At 35.6% G+C, this 19,037-nt stretch overlaps 1 protein-coding gene across 7 annotated transcripts in view; it reads left to right on the forward strand.

Annotated features, from left to right (window-relative positions):
• The window catches only part of LOC124168514 (guanine nucleotide-binding protein G(q) subunit alpha), an 83,991-nt gene extending 65,416 nt beyond the window's left edge, over positions 1 to 18,575 (forward strand). For 3 of the 7 annotated variants that reach the window (XM_046546873.1, XM_046546841.1, XM_046546865.1), the window contains exons 5-9: positions 2,192 to 2,320; positions 4,064 to 4,193; positions 4,276 to 4,429; positions 7,690 to 7,797; positions 9,519 to 10,976. In XM_046546873.1, the coding sequence (XP_046402829.1) occupies positions 2,192 to 2,320; positions 4,064 to 4,193; positions 4,276 to 4,429; positions 7,690 to 7,797; positions 9,519 to 9,601 (604 nt within the window). In that variant the 3' untranslated portion in view covers positions 9,602 to 10,976. Of the gene's footprint in view, positions 1 to 1,617; positions 1,747 to 2,191; positions 2,321 to 4,063; positions 4,194 to 4,275; positions 4,430 to 7,689; positions 7,798 to 8,923; positions 9,032 to 9,518; positions 10,977 to 15,194 lie in introns of those variants that run through there. The other 4 variants (XM_046546878.1, XM_046546849.1, XM_046546885.1 and 1 more) reach the window with 3 other exon arrangements.
• The last annotated feature ends 462 nt before the right edge of the window (positions 18,576 to 19,037 follow it).

Genomic DNA, 19,037 nt, shown 5'->3' on the forward strand with positions numbered 1-19,037 from the left:
TTATATCGAGGTTGCACTGTATATTCCTATTCATGAGAGTGTTGAAACAACCCAAAGACTATCCTCCCTCTATATCTCCCAAGGACGATCGTCTAACGCTACAGCAAGCATTTTCCCCTGCTATTAAATTGAGCTTGGTTTGAGAAAGCTATGAATTATCCCTCTAAATATGAGGGAGAGCAGTACACATTGTAAAATCCAAGCCACTAGCTAAGCTTTCAAAAGTTGTGCTCTTCATCCAGGCCCAAGTAGTTAAATTTTCGGGACGTAGCTTAGAATGTTTTCTTTTTTCCATAAGATGACTGAATATGCTTTCAAATCATATTTTATTTGTCTTATCAATTTAATAAGCAGTTCTCACTCGGAGCAGTGTATAGAATTCTAACAAAATTTCTCTCTTATCTTTCGAAAATTGTTATGGTATCTTTTATTAAAATTTAAAACTTAAAATGAATGTTTATCAGATTTTCATTCAATGCATTTTGTTTTGCTCCAGTGCATAACACTGTGTAGTACATGAATTTCTTAATTTTGCCGTTGATATAATTTTTTGTATCTTTTAATATCACTATAGGTGGTTTACCGAAATGTTCCTTGAAATCTGCATAGACTGTGTTCTAAATTATTTGATACCTGGTAGGGTATGTGAGCTAATAGCTAAGTTTCTAACCAGTCACCTTGTTCTTTTAAAGGTTTCATCAGCCATTCTGACTTCAAGTGTGAATTTCAGTGGATACATGCTGTTATATACTTAAAAATAAATTTACTACAGTTTTTACTTTTAATTGTCAGATGTATTTGTATGAGATTCATTTTCAAATTTTATGACAAATATTCTTTGTAAAAATATATTTTGCTATTAATTACTGTTTCTTAAATGCCTAATTATTTAAGCTTTTGATAGGCATTTATATTTTTAAAAAAATATTAAATTTCAATGAATGCCAAAAGAAATTGCTTTCACATTAATTATTTGAACATTTGTTCCTAGCTAACTGCTTCAATTGCTATTTTGTCATCAGATGAAAAAACGGTGACTCCAAAGTGCTGAAAATCATTATTTTGGCTAATATCAACGGCTCTTTCAATATCAAAATAATCAATTTCCATTTGGGAACGTCCCTGGTTGTAATGATACTCTCAAATGAGAATAAATTCTTTATAGATTAGCTATTGAGGTTAAAATTTAAAAAATTGTTGGTGTTCGTTAGAAAAAAATGGCACTTTACCATTCTGTTATACATTGAAATTTACCGTTTGGGATTGGGAAAGAAAATATTTTGGTTTGAAGGAGTATGAGGTACTGTTTTCAATTTATCTCTTTTAGCATTAGCCACCTGATGCTGTCTTTGGTGACATGGAGGAAGCTGCATTATTCTAATGCTGTTGTTTCTGTATGAAATTAACATGGCTTTAATTGTCATTCTAATGAAATAATTTTTGTATCCTAAATCATATTTTACTTCCTAGGATTTTGACTTTGTTCATCCAAAGTTAATGAGGTGTATGTGGTGATAAGGTTCACGAACCCACCCGACCAGACTGTTAAAGGGCTGAACAGATAACAAAATTCTATCTCAAAGTTCTAAATATTCACATGTATCAATTGTTTTGCAGCTATTTGATGGAAATAGATCGTGTAGCCGCTCCATTCTACCTCCCCACCGAGCAGGATATCTTGCGTGTGAGAGTTCCAACTACTGGTATTATAGAGTATCCATTTGATTTGGAAGAGATACGGTTTAGGTATGTTGTCTCTCTCTGATCGGGTCACCCACACTTTCTTGGAGACGTGTGGACTGCCTGATGACATGCATAAGGGTCGTGGCTGGGGAAGGCTTGCAGGAAACACTACTGCACTCTGGTGTTTCTCCTTCCTAATGCCTCTCTCCCTCCTTTTCACTCGTTATATACTAATTCCTTGCCTGTCATCCACTAATTCCTGGCCAATGTTTCTTGAACGCATGTTCTTGAGAGAATGCCAGTAGAAAAGGAAATATGATCCCCTCACCTGTAACACCCTTAATGCTCTTTACCTATTGTTCTCCCCATCCAATTGTCATTGGTGAATGTTCTCTTGCATGCTTCTTGTGTGTGTGTGTGTGTGAGCATTTGTGTGTGTATTTGTGTTTGCCCAATGGTGAAGCATTTAAAAAGTCATTTTCTTTTACCAATTCTCTCTTCCTTACAGTTATCTTAGTGATTTAGAGAGAATAAAGGCAGACGACTATTTGCCCACTGAACAGGACATATTGAGAGCTCGAGCTCCAACCACTGGGATTATAGAGTATCCCTTTGACTTGGACTCCATCGTGTTTAGGTAGGAATTCAACATCCCTGGGAAAGTAAAAGAATCAGGGGATTTAAGGAAATGGAGCAGTCTGAAACATGGATTGCTTTTTCCACTCAAATTTTTGAATTACTTCAGCCCATTCGAGTAGATTTCCTCCCTTTATTTGTATTTGCTAACATAAGCACTCCTGTTAGGCTCCTTTTGAGTGTACACGAGAATTCTTTCAGGTATTTTCATAGAATATTCACTCTTGAGTGACATGTCAGTAATTTTGTTTGTCCTTTGTGTCAAGTTAACGTTGTTGGGGAAGTCTTGTGTGCTATTTTTTCCCAATACCTGCTGACCAAGTCTTAATTTGTACCTTATAGCCTATTTTAAATGATATTATTTATATTCTATTATAAATATAAGCTAGAATCAGATTTGCTATTTCACTTTATAGATTTACTACATTTACTCGGTCGTCTAATACAAATCCTTGTACAATGCTTTTCAAATAGAAGTACGTATCAATAAATACTTCTCTCCTGTGTAGATGGTGGAAGGTCATTTATTTGATAATTTTATTGTACTGGGAATCAGCAGATAAACTAATATATCATTAGCGTAGTGAATTTTGATTATTTATACTGGCACCCCTAGTCAGAGCTTGACAAGGGTGTAAGAGATAACGAGACCTATGGAGATGTGAGATTTTTAATTCATACAGTTTTACTCTCACTATTATACTTCTGGTGATTTGGAATAAAGGGAAGTTTTGTCTAGATTTAGCGTAATGCTTTTCTGAGAGAGCCTGCTTGAAGTCTTGTTCTCATAATTAATACTATAGATACCACAATGTTGGCTCAGTACATTAATCTGTGAGTATTTTGCATTTTTGCCATTGGAGATATTGTAGTTCTTTGTGATACTGTAGTCATTTACTAGAACTTAGCTTAATTAAATGTCTGGCATTTACTAATCCTTGATCTAACTCAGTCACAGTGCATTGCATGCTTTTAATGTCTTGCTGGTAATGGTGGTGTTAAATTAGAAGTATGCCCTAGTGTATCCCTTTCAATCTCTTTCTTTGATATGTCTTTGTAGTGCCTAGAAAGTATTAACAAGCTTTTAAGTTGTATGTCCTAGCCCATACTAAACTTGTCAAAAATAGTAGACTAGATTGTCTTTGTAGTTTCAGTATATAAAAGCTAATCACTTTAACCCTTATAGTGCCAGCAGGCTGATCCATCGGCCTGGGGGATATGTGTGAAGAAAGTCAAGGGCCGATCTATCATCCGGGTTTTTTTACACTCACGCCTTTAATTTTTCATGTTTAGTGTAGATTTGGTAACTATTTTTAGTACCTGTCATGCTTTTACATACTCGTGAGTTTTGGGAGCAAATTAAAAAAAAAAAGTTTCTGAAAATGCATACCAGGCTTTATGTTAATTTTTAAGCGCAAACCTACAAATTCGCCAAAAAAAGCCCTCGCATTCTTCAGCAAACTGGGCAAAACAGGCTGGCACTATAAGGGTGAACACATTTCTTATTTAGCTACCCAGATAATATATAAAGAATTTTTATAAATTACATTATTTATTGATGAATAAACTACTCTTCTGGGACTTTAGATGATGATAAATAATTCAAGTACTTCATTTGATGTATTTATTGAAATTTCATGTAGAATATGTATTTGATTTTGTGACTTCTAACTTTGTATCTGCTGTGAAAAGTGTTAATGCATTCTTATGCTTCTTGGTCTATGAATATCATATCTTCTTGCAGGATGGTAGATGTAGGAGGGCAGAGGTCTGAAAGGAGGAAGTGGATCCATTGTTTTGAGAATGTTACATCTATCATATTCTTGGTAGCTTTGAGTGAATATGATCAAATTCTTTTTGAATCAGAAAATGAGGTAAATTTTGTGATATTCCATGGAATTTTCTGCTTTCTTCTAATCTGTTGCTCATGATTTAATATGTTGTATTTCTTTCCAGAATCGAATGGAAGAAAGTAAGGCATTGTTTAAAACCATTATAACATATCCATGGTTTCAGCATTCTTCTGTAATTCTTTTCTTAAATAAGAAGGATTTATTAGAAGAAAAAATAATGTACTCCCATTTAGTGGATTACTTTCCAGAATATGATGGTAAGTATTCATTTCCTTTGCTATAAATTTTAATTTTATGTGGGAGGAAGTTGATGAAGGAGTCATTTTTTGTTAAATATTTTATGCTTTTATATTTTCATAAAAAGATGGAGAAGAATTTTTTTAATTCTATGATATAAAAGTACATATTTGGAAACATGAGTCATCAGTTGAACAATTTTAAATTTTTTACCTAAGCCTTGACACTATAAATCATTTCTGGCATACTGCAGTCTATATCGATTTATTATTATCCTATAGTAAACATTATTTTGTGTTGTGAATTTAACCCTTTAGTGTTTAGTCACATTTTCCTGTATGTGAGGGTAACTGAAAGACATTATACACTCATAAATAAACAATTCACTGTTATATTCCTTTATGATTACCTCTCTCATCCCTAATGGTTGGAATATTTTTTTTAATTTGAATAAGCAAATATCTGTTTTTAGTTTTTAAACATTTCTTTCAATTGCTATCTATCGTGGTGTCTCATTTGAACTAATGTATATTAATATCTTTATCTATTAGTGAATTATAGGTGCATCTCCCTAAAATTAATTGAGATATATTGTAAAAATTTTGAACATGACTTGAACTATCAGTTCATAGAGCCCTTCCATAGGGTTCTATTTACAATACTTTCACATGATGAGGTGAAGAAAGTGTATACAGACTGTGAAAAATTGCATTTTAAATGTTAATGATCTTGGATAAGTCATACTGTTACATATATGCATGAAAATACTCCAACATATTTTTCGTGAAAATATGTATGGAAATGCATATTTATCTGCCAGGGAAGGTTGGGGATTTTCATTAGTTGTTGGTGCTATCTCTCAGTTTTTAAAATAATTTTTCATTCTCCAATTCTTTTTGTTCAAAAATATTATTTTTTCAAAAATTTTAATTTTTTTGTGGGAGTGGAATATTTTCATTTGGTCCTTATGTTGTTGTCAAGTAAGCATCTATGTGTATCACTGAAGTGTAGCCTACCTAAGATTTAATGTGAACACTTATTTTTAGATTTTAAAATAAATATGGATTTAATTTTAAGTTTTAAATTATATCAGTAGTGCACATGTATTCTTGGGAGAGCCATCACATCAAATTTTACACATTTTTTATCACCTTTGTGTCTCGTATTCTGGTATAATTTTTACTGACCATACCATATTTTATACCAAAAAACTGTGGTGATCCATTACTACTGAGTATACTGTTAAATTCATAGAAATTACAAGAATGAAAAGTCATTACTTAAACATGTCGAAAGGTGAAATGATATATGTATTAGGAATAGCATCTGGTACTCAGTCCAGATGTGGTGACATATCAGAAGGATTATAACCTTCTTTCTACAGTCATTTAAGATTATGTTGTAATTGATATTATAAGTGAAGACCAGCATGTCTTCTTCCTCCTAGAATTTATACTAGCAATGGTAAAATTTTTAACTTTATTTCTACTTTTATTTCAGTGTTTATTGATTTATTTATTATATATTTTTATTTACTTTGTGCTGGAAAATCATTTGTGAGTGAGATTGTTTTACTTGTCAAGTGTTTTATAAGTGAGGGTCTTTGAATGCAGAAGAGCCTTCTAGAGTAATTCGGAGAATTTTTTTACTTTCCTTATATTTCTACTACTAAACACCTTCATTTTTAAATATTAATTGTTGGAATATTGATGCTTGGGTCAATCTTTCATTTTAAATTAACAATCTACCCTTTTTTACTGTTGCATTGAAAAATTTTCAAACTAAATCATCCCTAATTAAATTTTTAATTTTCGAATGCAATGTTAATTGTTAAACCATTGTTTTCTAACAGTAATGCCATGATAAACTGGCTTAGCTACTTAAATAGATGTGACCTTTTTCAGCTGACCAATTTCTGAATGATCATTGGAATTTAAATACAGCATATTACCAATTATCCAGGCTAACGGTGGGGAGAGGTGGTACGAATAATCGAAAAACACGAATAATCCAGACTCTCCTTTTATTTCTTGTAAATTTCATAATTTAAGTTAATCAAACAAATAATTATGTATTATTTATGCACATCGTCTGTTATTTTAGATTGTTTACTGGAGTCATAAAGAGCTTTCTTTTATCGACCATGGTCTTCTTAGCAGGGATAATGCGATTGTAGTTGTATTCCTACTGCTCCATATAATACTTGGTTTCCGAAAACCACACACCCATGGCTGAGAGATCACTTTCAGAAAAGGGGCTTGTACAATTGCTTCAAAACCACTGCGTGATGTCGGAAACTACACTGTCGGGCACCAGGTCGCGTATCACACAAGTTGCCTGGAAAGATTAAACTGCTGCGGGATGCAGATCCGGTCGATCGCACTCCCCGATGCTTGGAAAACAGGAACTCGGAATTCCCGTGAAGGCAACTGATGCGTAACACGCCATTTCGCATTGGTGGTTACAGGAATTTAGGGCTCACGGCAAACTTTCTATGCAGGCGAGTGCCTGGCTGTGACTCATGCTATCTCTACTCCCACTTCCCCCACTGCCGTCTCTTCTATTATTCCCTTCCTCTCTCCAGTTTGACCTTGACTAGTCACGGTGTAAACATGCCCAAGTGCGACAAAATCTCCGGTTCCCTCGGGTCGTATTCAACAGCATGTGAGGCCACGGCAATAATTGTGCATTTAACACATGAAATGTGCAGTAAAAGATTGTAGATAACATTTATTTGAATTTACGATTGTGTTACCATTGAAGAATCTTCTAAATTTTATCAAGATTGTTTTCCCGCCACTGACTGTCGTCTGCAATGCTAGAGCAGATGTCCAACCTACCTACGTAACCTAGAAACATTCCTTGTCAGCTAGCAAATCAAATAATTCCATTTATGAAGGGAACTGTAATGAAAATAAGAAGCCAGGTGTAGCCTTGCAGTAAAATGCAAATATCTTGTATATATCTGGTGATTTTGCGTCCAATTTTATTTTTTCTAAAGATCGCGGAAAAATTCGACGAAGTGTGAACTAACACAGGGATAATCCGCAACGCATATAAACCACACGCGGATAATCGGTAGACTTCTGTATTGTTCTTGTATATGGTTTTGAATATTTAAAGCACCAACTCAGAACACTGTAGCTTCTTGCAACCAAGTGGGTACTCGTTACGTTGGCACAGACTTTCATGACCAAGTAATCTTAATTTCATTTCATTGATAATTTTCATGATATTTTTTGTGTTTACAAATATACCCGAGTTATTTTCTTGTAACCAGGTCCTAAACAAGATGATGTACCAGCTAGGGAGTTCATTCTGAAGGTGTACTTAGCTCAAAATCCTGACCCTGATCGTATGTGTTACTCTCACTTCACTGCTGCCACAGGTTTGTCGCAGAGCATTGAGTAATTGATGCCCTATCTCAGTATTTTGTAGGTTTGCCTCCCTCTATGCTAGAGTAGTATTATAATAATCTTTTACCGCTAATTACCTTTATATTATGTATTATTCTTACTGGTATGTTTGACTACTAACTTCCATTTAGCTGTTCTCTTTTCTTTATAAAATGGGAACTGCAAATGAGATATTCTCTTTTCGTATGGTCATTAAGAATGAATTTTCAGATTATTAATATGGGCATCAAAAGTCTGCAATTACTCTTTTATGTATTTTTTCTTTTAATTCATAATGTAAATGGGTGTTTTCATGACACAATGAGACAGCCTTTTTGAGACTTAAAATATCCATATTTATTGTAAGATATATGCTAGGGTGAAAGTTTTTCATCTTACTTCATTAGAATTTGTTTTTAAGATATGAATTTAAGCACTATAGAGTTAACTCCAGATATGGCCCACACCAACTTGCTTAGCTTAATCTTAAACTAGCAGATTTCCGAAGTAAATGAAATAATTACTCTAGTAGTAAATGTGACTTATGCTCTTTTTTTGAAACTTCTGGGTGAAATCTCTCAATGTTCTCTTTTGTGCAAAGTTGAAAATTTTCTACTTCATCTTGCACATGCCAGTGAGTTGTATCTGGAATTACTCCATAGCCATCATGAGATATCCACCAGGACTGTGATGCAGAAAGCATTTATGAAGTCTTTTTCTCCTTAGAGCTCCAGCTGTTGTTTTATTTGAGTGCATCTGTAGCTCAAGAAATACCCTACTATTATTGTACTTCGGCCATGAATTTCCCCTCTCATCACTCTATTTTATTATGCACTTTAGGCTTGGTGCAGTAATGGAATCCATGAAGCACAAGTTTATTAGCTAGTAGATAAGAAACCCTATTTTTTACAGCCCATCAATGTTATGTATGGTTAGCAATTTTGCATTTTATTTGCTAGGTATCATAATGTTTTTTACATGTAACATGCTTCTTGTAACTATTTAAGATGTGTTAATTTTTCACCTAAAGGCCAATGGATTGCCCATCCTGGCAAATGCCCACAGATGGCAGCACCTGTTCAGTGCTTTTGCTCATTACCTGTTGATTTCCACTTGTAGGGCCACAAAGGGATGCAATAGCTGCTAGGGAGTTCATACTGCGTATGTTTGTTGATCTTAATCCTGATAGTGAGAAGATCATCTACTCTCACTTCACATGTGCAACAGGTACTAAAAGAAGTGGCAGGAATGCTTGCGTGCTTGCTTGCCTGCCTGCTTGTCTCCTTTGTTGCTAGTATTTTAGAGCCTAGCTTGCCTGCTGAGGTGCCTGTCCAATATGTACTAAAAATTTTTAGTGACACTCATAAGGGGTGAATCCTTTGTGCATGTGTAAATATGCAGTCTTTTGACTGCTATGTTTCATGTTGCCTAAGCATGCATCATTGATTCTCTTTGTCATTGAGAGCCATTCTAAGACTGCCTTTCAGCCTGGCCCTCTCAATGGATTGAGATGATGTGTGTTGCAATGGGCTTGTTTTAACCATGTTCTCCTTTTGACTGAATGTTTTTCTTTCTCTTTGTGCATGCTGCTTTCATGGATTTTGGGACTGTGGAACAATAATTTGCATGAATTGGGTTTGCCTGATATGTCATATTTAAATGTTATTAATAACTCACTGTCCTCCATTTGCATGTAAACCAATGTAACTTGTAGATACGGAGAATATCCGTCTTGTGTTTTGTGCTGTCAAAGATACCATTATGCAGAATGCTCTGAAGGAATTCAACTTGGCGTGAATGCAAGGCTTTCCTCTTTGCTACACTTATGTCTTCTTGTCTTGTCATTTTGCCATCGAAATTTTTGTATGTTCAGTGTGACGACTATTTTGCAATCTTATTGCAAGCACTTTCACAAACATATGTTTTGTGATGATGGAATGACGGAGCTCTTTAACTTCTCATTGGAACTTTTCATAAAGATTGTTTTTGAATTTGTTTCATGAAACATTTGACATTTATTGTGCTTTCTATCCTGAAGTTTTATACAATGATTTGATTGTTATTAAGGCATTGAGGTTAGGTTTAACCTATATTTGTTAATGTGTTTTTTCTTTTAATTTGATGAATTTTTGTGGAAATGTGTCCTATGGAACACCATAACATTCCTGTTTGCATGAATGTTGTAGATAACCATATTTAACAATAAAAGTTAAATAGCATGATTTTGTCAGTTTCCTGTATTGTAATAATCTATTCAAAAGGTGAGAGTATGTTTGTTTTGTAACTAAATGAACGTGTTTATAAAATGCATTTGGCAAAATAAGAGATAACAGAATGATAAAATTAGAACGTTAGGTTATTAAGTCTTCGGTGACCCGTGTGATATTAGCATGTTGCCCCTATAGGTGCATATTAGTTTTTGGTTCTCATTTCTCATTGTGCCCTCAACCACAGAAATATTATCCTGACAAATGATTGCACGATTGCATTTGATTATACTTTAAATACTTATCTGTGTTTCCTCAATTAGATTACTATGGAAGAAATTTTTGAACATTAATAATTCATATAAATTACATCCTGAGCTTAGTAGTTATTGACAAATACATAATGTAACCGTTTTAGAAATGAAACAAAGTAACCAGTATATTGTTAAAAATTTAATCACTCTTGATTCATTTGGTAACTATGTGTTTTAATATGGCAGCGCTCATTGAAGGGAATGTACTTATCACAACTGTTAGAGTTTAATATTTTACAGTCTGTCTTTATTTATATGTGAACGATCTTTCAAAATACCATGCCTGCCGGTTCATATTCCTCACCTTATATCAGAATTATTTTTGTCCAGTTGTATTGCATCTCAAACTGGTTGTTCTAAATGTTATTCTTCCTGACCTAGCCATTATTACATTTACTCCCTGAGTGATCTTTTACGCATTCAGTGTGGACCAATGTTAATCCTATATACCTGACCATGTCTATGTGTTGATGTGTGGTCCTCCCAGCGATTTTGAGCTTTCTCTATTCCATACATCCAGGTTAGCCTTTAAGCTGGGCCCCATTCATGACTATGGCAAAATCGTATGACGTAGATCGTATAAGACATGATGATGGTGTGACAAGCAAAACCAGTCGTAGAATTTTATAATAAACCAGTGTAAATCACAAATTTGTGTTCTTATTTTAATATGGCTATGAACTTCAGTATTCTCCTTTTTTCACATTGTACGCAGTCCATTTCAGATCTAATTGTGGCCTATTTTTATGCCTGTTTTGAACTCAGAAAAAAAAGTGTGTGGTCCTTATTCATGATAAGTTTCAAAAAAGTTTTCCTCGTTATATATGTCAATCTGTTTGCAGTTTTAGGCTTGATTTTTATACTGATCCCCCCAACTCAACTGGTCTTTTTTGGCAACATATTCCTCACCAAAACTTATGCTTCATCTTGAAATTTTCAGCATATGTAGAGTAGGTCTACATTTGCCTGTATCTCAAATTTGAAAATGTTGGCATTAGTATTTTCACCCATCTAAATTCCTTATATTTTAGATTAAGGCAAATGTTGATTTAGGTTTACTTTGATGTTTGATTAGACCTTTTCCTTGTGAATAGTTATGCTAACGAGTTCAATGGTTTCAGTCCAAGTTCTGGTAAAGATGAACCTGACCAACGTGACAGAAGCCCAAGAACTCTTTAAGGCCTGCCATACACGTTCCGGCCCGGCCTCAAGGCCGGGCCTTGAGGCCGGGACTGCGCAGTTTGGCCGGAGCCGCAGGCCTTGAGGCCAAACTGACAGTGTGTGGCGATGCCTTGAGGCGGATTGTCGGCCGGACGGCGGCCGGATGGGAAAACAATAGGTCCGGCCTCAAGGCCGCTTGGCCTTGAGGCCGGGCCTCATTGGATTCCCATCCGGCCGTCCGGCCAACAATCCGCCTCAAGGCATCGCCACACACGTTCAGTTTGGCCTCAAGGCCCGGACTGTACAGTCCGGGCCTTGAGGCCAAACTGAACGTGTGTGGGGGGCCTAAGCAAAGGTGTACTCTATCTACCCTCAAAATTTTAAGATGATAGTATGTGTTTTAAATGTGTTTTATGTTACCAAAGAAGACAAAATAGGTCCAGATGGATATGTCCTCTTCAATGAAAACATTTCTGCTTGAAATTAATATTTGGTCAAATGTTTTTTCAGCATTTTTGAAGAATATTCTTAATTCCTAGACTGTTGCATGATGGTATTTTTTCCTTGAAAGTCTGTGGACAACCTTTCCAAGATGTAACTTTCTATCAAAATCCAACTGAATGGGTGGAGACCTGAATTTCTGATTATTTATAATTGTAGTTAGAGTCTGGTTAGCCCTGGTCATCAGCAGCCTCTCACTTGTTATTGAGTTGCTTTAGGAGTAATTATTCTTATTCATGGTGGATCGACTGACGATAACTCTCTTTTCGATTAGTATAAATATCGGTCAATGAAAATAAAATGCTAATACCGATGCTATAGACAATCACATAATAGAAGAGATATGAAAATGGGAAAGAACAAAAGTGTAGTAATGCCTTATTTCTGTTATGCTCTCATTTTTCAAAGTTGATAATGGCTATTTTTCTGCTATAGATTTTATTGGGACTTATACCATTTGCTGTTAAGGTGTGTACCGAACAGATTTTCTACATTGGTTATGATAAGATGACTTGTTTGTGGGTTATGGGTCCCCAAAGTCAGTGCCATGCAGGAGCACACTGAAAAATGAGTTCTTTTTCCATTATAACTGTTGTGATTTTGTGATTTGCACACAAGACTTAAGTGCTCATTATTTCGATGCCTACAGCTGAAATCATGCTATTTAAAATCGTATCTGCTTTCAAGAAGCGTATTTTTTAATTCATTTTTAAGATTTTATTCAATTACATACATCTATCATTCCTGTGGTTTCTTATGGTAGGCATGACTTCTACCTGGAGTTTAGCTAGTATGTCTGTTCACGATTGGTGTCTACCAGTTGTTATTTTCACTTTTTCTATTAAGTGTTTATTAACTGTAGTGATGGAGGGCATGCCAAAGTGAGTAATTGACTAATATGACTAGGTATTCATTATTTTCTTTGTTGTAGTTCTGGCCTTACTTCCCATGGAGGTTTTTTCTGGTATTTTATCAATTAAGCATTAGTTTTTTTAAACAATTATTTGTGTTCTTTTTGGGAAATGCTGCTTCTGAGTCATCATTGCTCAATGTTTTGCTCTTCTAACTGGGACCATTGACATGGAGCTGTTTTCACTCAAGAGAGTGAGTGAAAACTCTCCATGTCTCAGCCTTGAGCAAGGGAACTTAGAGAACTTAAGGAAAGAGTGTGACTCAGAGCAGATATTGCTCTCTCTGTTGACAATGCTCCCTGTGCGAGGAGCGAAACTGAGAGGGAAAATGACTCGTATGCAGCATTTCCCGAAAGGAACTCAAAGAACTTCCTTTCCATGCTTTCTTGCATATTTTTAGTTGCCGACCAAACTGTTGTTATTATCGTTTTTTGAGGGGGTAGGGTTAAAAAAGATTGGTAGGGACTGGGGACAGGAGGTGGGAGTAAGTTGATGTGAAGGTAAACTGGCTAAGGAACTGATTGGTGGATAAGCCAACATACTTCTAATGAAACAACATATAATGGTGATCTTCGATATTTTTTCATTGCATGAATGGAAAAAATTGAGAAAACACATGGAAAAACATATTTCAATTTTCACTGTATTTTGAGATAATTATTGGTTTATCCTTGTGTATCAGAAGGCTTGCTGAATGGGCACCTAGAATGTTCTATTTTGAGCAGCATGGGAAATCTGAATACATATTTATCTCTTAATTATCCTTGAGACTGTATCTGAGGCTTTTCTGTTGCTTCTTTCAATCCAAGCTTTTGCTTTTTGAATTGAGCTGTAATTGATAAATTTCAAACAACAGACTTTTGAATTAATTATTGAAATGAAAACATAACTTTATAGTCTAACTGCCTATTTTAACGTATAAAAAATTATTTTTGGTGATAACTATACAGATCTTATTTTTGTCAATGTCAACCATGTGAAATTTTTGAATTTTCATGACTAATGGGGTGCTTACAATGGAAAAAAATAAAAATATTTGTGAAGCATCTATGACTGATAAACAATTGTTAGGAAGACATTTTTAAATCTGTGATAGAAATTGAAAGCATTGCAGTCTCATTGAGTCATCTGTATTGGTGATGGAAATGAGTGTGGTGAATTATTGGACAAAGGAAGGGACGATAATATTAACTAACTGTTCAATAAGGCTTTGTCAGCTGCATGAATCTTTAACTTTATTGCTGTATAATTTTATTTTTGAAATTGAATTTCATTTTACAAACTTTTATCCCATCACTCATTCAGTGATTCAACCCGGAGGTTAGTTTGGATAAGTAAGGGTAGAGCTCATCCCACACCTATCCATGGCATGTGAATCTCATGCATTCAGGGGGGCCTGTTACTTTCTCCAGGCCAGCAAGCAAGTTATTCAGTGTAGTTAAAAAAAGTTGCATTGTACTCATCAGTGGATGCGAATCCCAGAATGCTGGGAATTTTCAACTTCCGATCAGTCGCAAATCTTTGAGAACTTTCCGCCACCCGACTGCTGACATCAGCACACATGTATTGACCTGTAGGTTTCAATATTTTTGGCTTTAGCATTCTTGTCCCTTTTCTAATGTTGTCATCAAATCATTGTTTTATATTTATTAGTTTCTATGACGAAAGCATTGAAATTGTCATTGAGAACGATTGCCATTTTTATTCACCATAAACGTGGTGTGTTAATGTTATTTTGCATGTTGTTCAGCATTTTTTGTTCTCTGTCTTGTGGGTCGAGTGAATGTGATGTTAGATCTTGGAACAGTTGAATTTGGTGGAATGATTTTAATAGGATGCATGTTGATTACTGACTTGATTCTGGTGTAAGTATAGAAATTGTTAATCTTTCTTCATTATTTTTTTGTATGGAGGACAGTATGATTAGCTGTTTTCATTTGTCTATTGAAATTTTTATAATATAACATTTCATTCCTCAGTTGCCTCTTTGGCATATAATTGAGTGCATTAATGATGCATGTAAGTCAGTTGCTAAAGGTTTAATTATGATCAACTCCAAAATTGTCACTTGTCAAATTTTAATTTAATGCATTTTCATTCAGTCTTTGTTGAAATATTGTACATAAACTTAGATGGAAATTTCTCATAATTAATGTTAAAAATCTGTAATAATTTTTGATGAAAGCCATTTTTTCTGCTTAATTTTTATAACTGTCAAGTTCATTGAAGCATTTGTGCAACTGATTACTTTGCTTGTGACTATTCATTAGTGATATGGTGTCTTTTTGCCTTGCAGACACTGAAAATATAAGGTTTGTGTTTGCAGCTGTGAAGGATACAATTCTTCAGTCTAATCTCAAGGAATACAATCTGGTCTAGAAAATAAAAGAAAAAGAAAAATCTGTATGCACTCTTACTGGTCCACTGGGGTGCCGGGGCGCACAATCAACTTTGTTCAGTATTTACCGGAAAGAGACAGCGAGGGGAGGTGTTGGTTGGTGATAGAAGAAGCGATGGTAGCTACATAATGCATTGTTTGTTTGTGTTGGCTCCTGGTCAAACGACGTAGCTTGTTTTGGGATTTTTGCCATTGCTCTGACAGGAATGGAGGGTATGCTCTCCTGCCAGAGGTGAGGGCAGCAAAAGCTGGAAGACACAAGAGTGGTTTGTTTTAATGGGAAGGGTGCAGCTTAGATGAAAGAGAAGGAAGGGAAGGTTATTGCGGGCCATAGGACATTGTGGCTTGGGAAATCAACAACATCCCCTTTACCCATTTGTGCATCACAGGGCCACAATTGCAAAATCACCATAGGTGTGTCTTCTGTATCTTTTTTGAGTGGATGTGTGCCTGCCTGCCGGTACTATTTGGGCCATGCCGTGATGACAAGACTATGGCACCCTTTTTCTTTGATACACTGCATAAAAATATGTATAAAAATGCTGTGTCTGGTGGGGTGTGGTGGATCGTGAAAGTTGTGCAGGAGGAGAGATTTTTGGGGGGAGGGAGTTGGAAATAATGTGAAGAATTTTTAGAATCACATTTTTTGCTGAGTCACATTTTGAGTGTGAATGAATGAATGCACCTCTAATGGTATGTTTGATTGAACAAGCTTGTGCGTGTGTTTGAGGTTGCCTGCTTTTTTGTCGGGAGAGATGTAAAAAAAATATTAAAATGGCTTGCCTCTTGTGGCATGCTAAGCCCATGGTGGGAACATTTCATATGGAATACGTTCCAAGCTGGAGCCCAGATAGGTTTTGCTGAAGTCAGGGAGTGTATGATAAAAAATAATTGAATGCATAAAAGAATAAAAAAAACACAAAAAGATCAAATAATAAAAGCTTGTTGTTGTGAAAAGAGAGAAAGGGTTAGTGAGAAGACTGTAGAGGCAGGGTTGGGCGCGGTAGAGGAGTTGTTGACCACAGTATGGTTTTCAGTGGGCACTCTGGCGAAGGGGTCGGCTGTGCATATATAAGGGTGAGAGGGAGAAAACACACACGCACACACACAGAGGGAAATAGCGTAAAGTGTGGTGTGATGGTTGTCAGTGGTTATTCAACATATCTCAGGACAACTGATGAGAAAAATAGAAGGGATTGTCAACCAGGGTGAATGGGAATGGAAAGAGTTAGCATCTCAAGGCAACAGTTTTAAAACGGAATGATGAAAAATGTTTTTAGGCAAACGATTTTAAAACTTTTTTCATATACATTGAGTGTGATATTGTTAAGAGACAATGTTGCACCGGTGTTAGCTTGCTGATTTGGGAGAGACACTGTTCCTGTTCTGGCGGGAGCAGTTTATGGCGTGTGACACGGTCCTTGTCAGACATCATCACTCATTGTGGGGAGCAAGTCAAGAAGACAGCGAGAGAGAGACTGCGCCACCATGGGTGTTCCTGGTCAGTTCCTCTTGTGCAGATATTTTCCAGTCTCGGCCATTACCCAACCTTCCCCTCCACCACTTTCCCATTCATCCCTTTTGCTCTCCTTTGTATCCCTTCCATCACTCCATGCTGTGAAAATCTGACGATGCAAGAAGTGCCCCATCCCTCCCAATTTTGCCCCTCTTGTTAATATCCTAATTCAGAATATTAATTACTTCTGATTCACCATGCCCTATTAATTTTTCGGTGCAGCACTTGCTCTGTGTTTGCAGCCTTAGCAACTCTATTGAAAACCTTTACTAATGGAACTGCATCGACATCATCATCTCGAGTGACTGGAGCAACTATAGTGCCATTAGTGTGGTGTTATTGCCCTTCTAGATGCGAGCCAAAGTGTTTTTTTTTAATCCATGCAAGAAAATAAAAGAGTTCTGCATGAGACTCCTTCACATTCACATTGTTATAAAAAAGAAAGATAGGTTAGGATCAAAATGAATAAAAAACTTTCCCTTACTATTGCAGATAGTGATGCATCTTGTTCATGTGATTCTAGATAATTTGGGGCTGCTCCCCCTTTGTTGCTCTGTAGTGTTTCAGTGAACTGAAGAAATTAAATAAAAAGAGGAAGGTTATCAGTCATGTTGGGATGTTTAGAACTTCATGCAAAATAAACTGCAAATGCTGAATGAACAGTTTGGTTTGTAATGGTGGCTGACAGTTAAAAAGGATTTTGAGTGAGGTGAATTTATTGGGTGACGAAATGGTAATCATTGAAAATGTGATTTTGTGTTACAAACATTTGAGATTTTGGCAAGGCATTTTAAGAATATCTTTTCATTTACAAAATGGCATAAACCAATGGGTGAAACTGCTGCTTGGTTTGTGTATGCAAGTTTGTATGTTTGCTCTGTGTGTGCGCGTGTGTGTGTGTGTGTGTTAATAGTTCATTTGTAAATCATTTCTTGTCAAGAATATACATTTTTTTCTGAAAGCATTTTCAAGTCTCTTTAAAGTGTTTTTTGCCATACTCTCCTATGTTGGGATTGGGAGGAGTGGTGAAATGACACATACACATACATACATACATATATTGACTATATAAATATATATATATAAATAAATATATATATACCTAAATGGCCCCTGAGCATTACCACTGCCCACCATTTTGTATTTCTCTCTCTATAGGTACCAATTAAAGATAGATACTGGACTTCTTTCTTATGTTGTGGTGTTTTCCATTGCAAGTTGGGATATTCAAGAGAATGAGACATTTGGCTAATAATTGGCTTTGGAGTATAGCTGTACCAAGTTTGTATGCAAAATTAGGAACTGATTTATGTTTTGTTATGTGGATGTTGCTCATGGTTAAAAAGAAAAACTGAGCCGAAGTGCATAATTTTTTGAAGGCGTTGAGAAGCATGCTATGTTTAACAGGTGCATTTGTGAATTGCCATCTGAGAAGTTTCAACAGTCAAGCCTTGTGAAGGCAATATCAACACCAAAAATAGGTTTTCTGAGAAACTGTTAGACAAAATCATTGTTAGGACTTGAAGTTGTGAGGTGATAGTCTGGATAAAATTTCATTTTTATAAATGAAAAACATCTTTCCGAGTATTTGTTTTGCTTTTTTACATCAACTAACTATTGTGTCCTCTGCATTTTTATTATTTGGAAGTTCTTGTTTACTGATGGCATTTGATCCAACCAAACTCTTGCCTTTGGGGTGGAAGCTGCGTTTGTGTATGGTGACATTTCTTTAGGAAATGCAATAAAATAATTATTGAAATATTTTTTGTTGGAATTGATGATTATTTTTAAAATTTTAACCCTGCTAATTTGAGGATTGTATGGCAATGTTTTTTCTTCCCTCAATTATGGTCCAATGATGTTAATCATGACTAAATCACAAGTTTTTCTATTCCATAATCCTATGGACTGCTTTTGCTGCAATGCATATCTTAATCCAGCGTATGATAGAGTGGAATTAATTTAGTTTTAGCAGTTCAAAATGTTTAGCTATTCTTGGAAGTGAAGGTATAATATACTCTGAGCTGAGTTTTCCTTAAAATTCTCGTATTATTGTTTGTATTTTGAACTTGCAAGGGGTGCTCTTGAATGTTATAGTGGAAGTTGGCAGTCAGTGAAACCATGGACTGCATCACTTCTATGCAAAATGCTTTTTTAGGTGACAGTAGCCATCTGAAGTCTACCGTTCATTGCAATCCTTTACCACACTGGCCAATAGTATTCAA

Source organism: Ischnura elegans, chromosome 1 (genome assembly GCF_921293095.1).
Source record: "Ischnura elegans chromosome 1, ioIscEleg1.1, whole genome shotgun sequence".
NCBI lineage: Eukaryota > Metazoa > Arthropoda > Insecta > Odonata > Coenagrionidae > Ischnura > Ischnura elegans.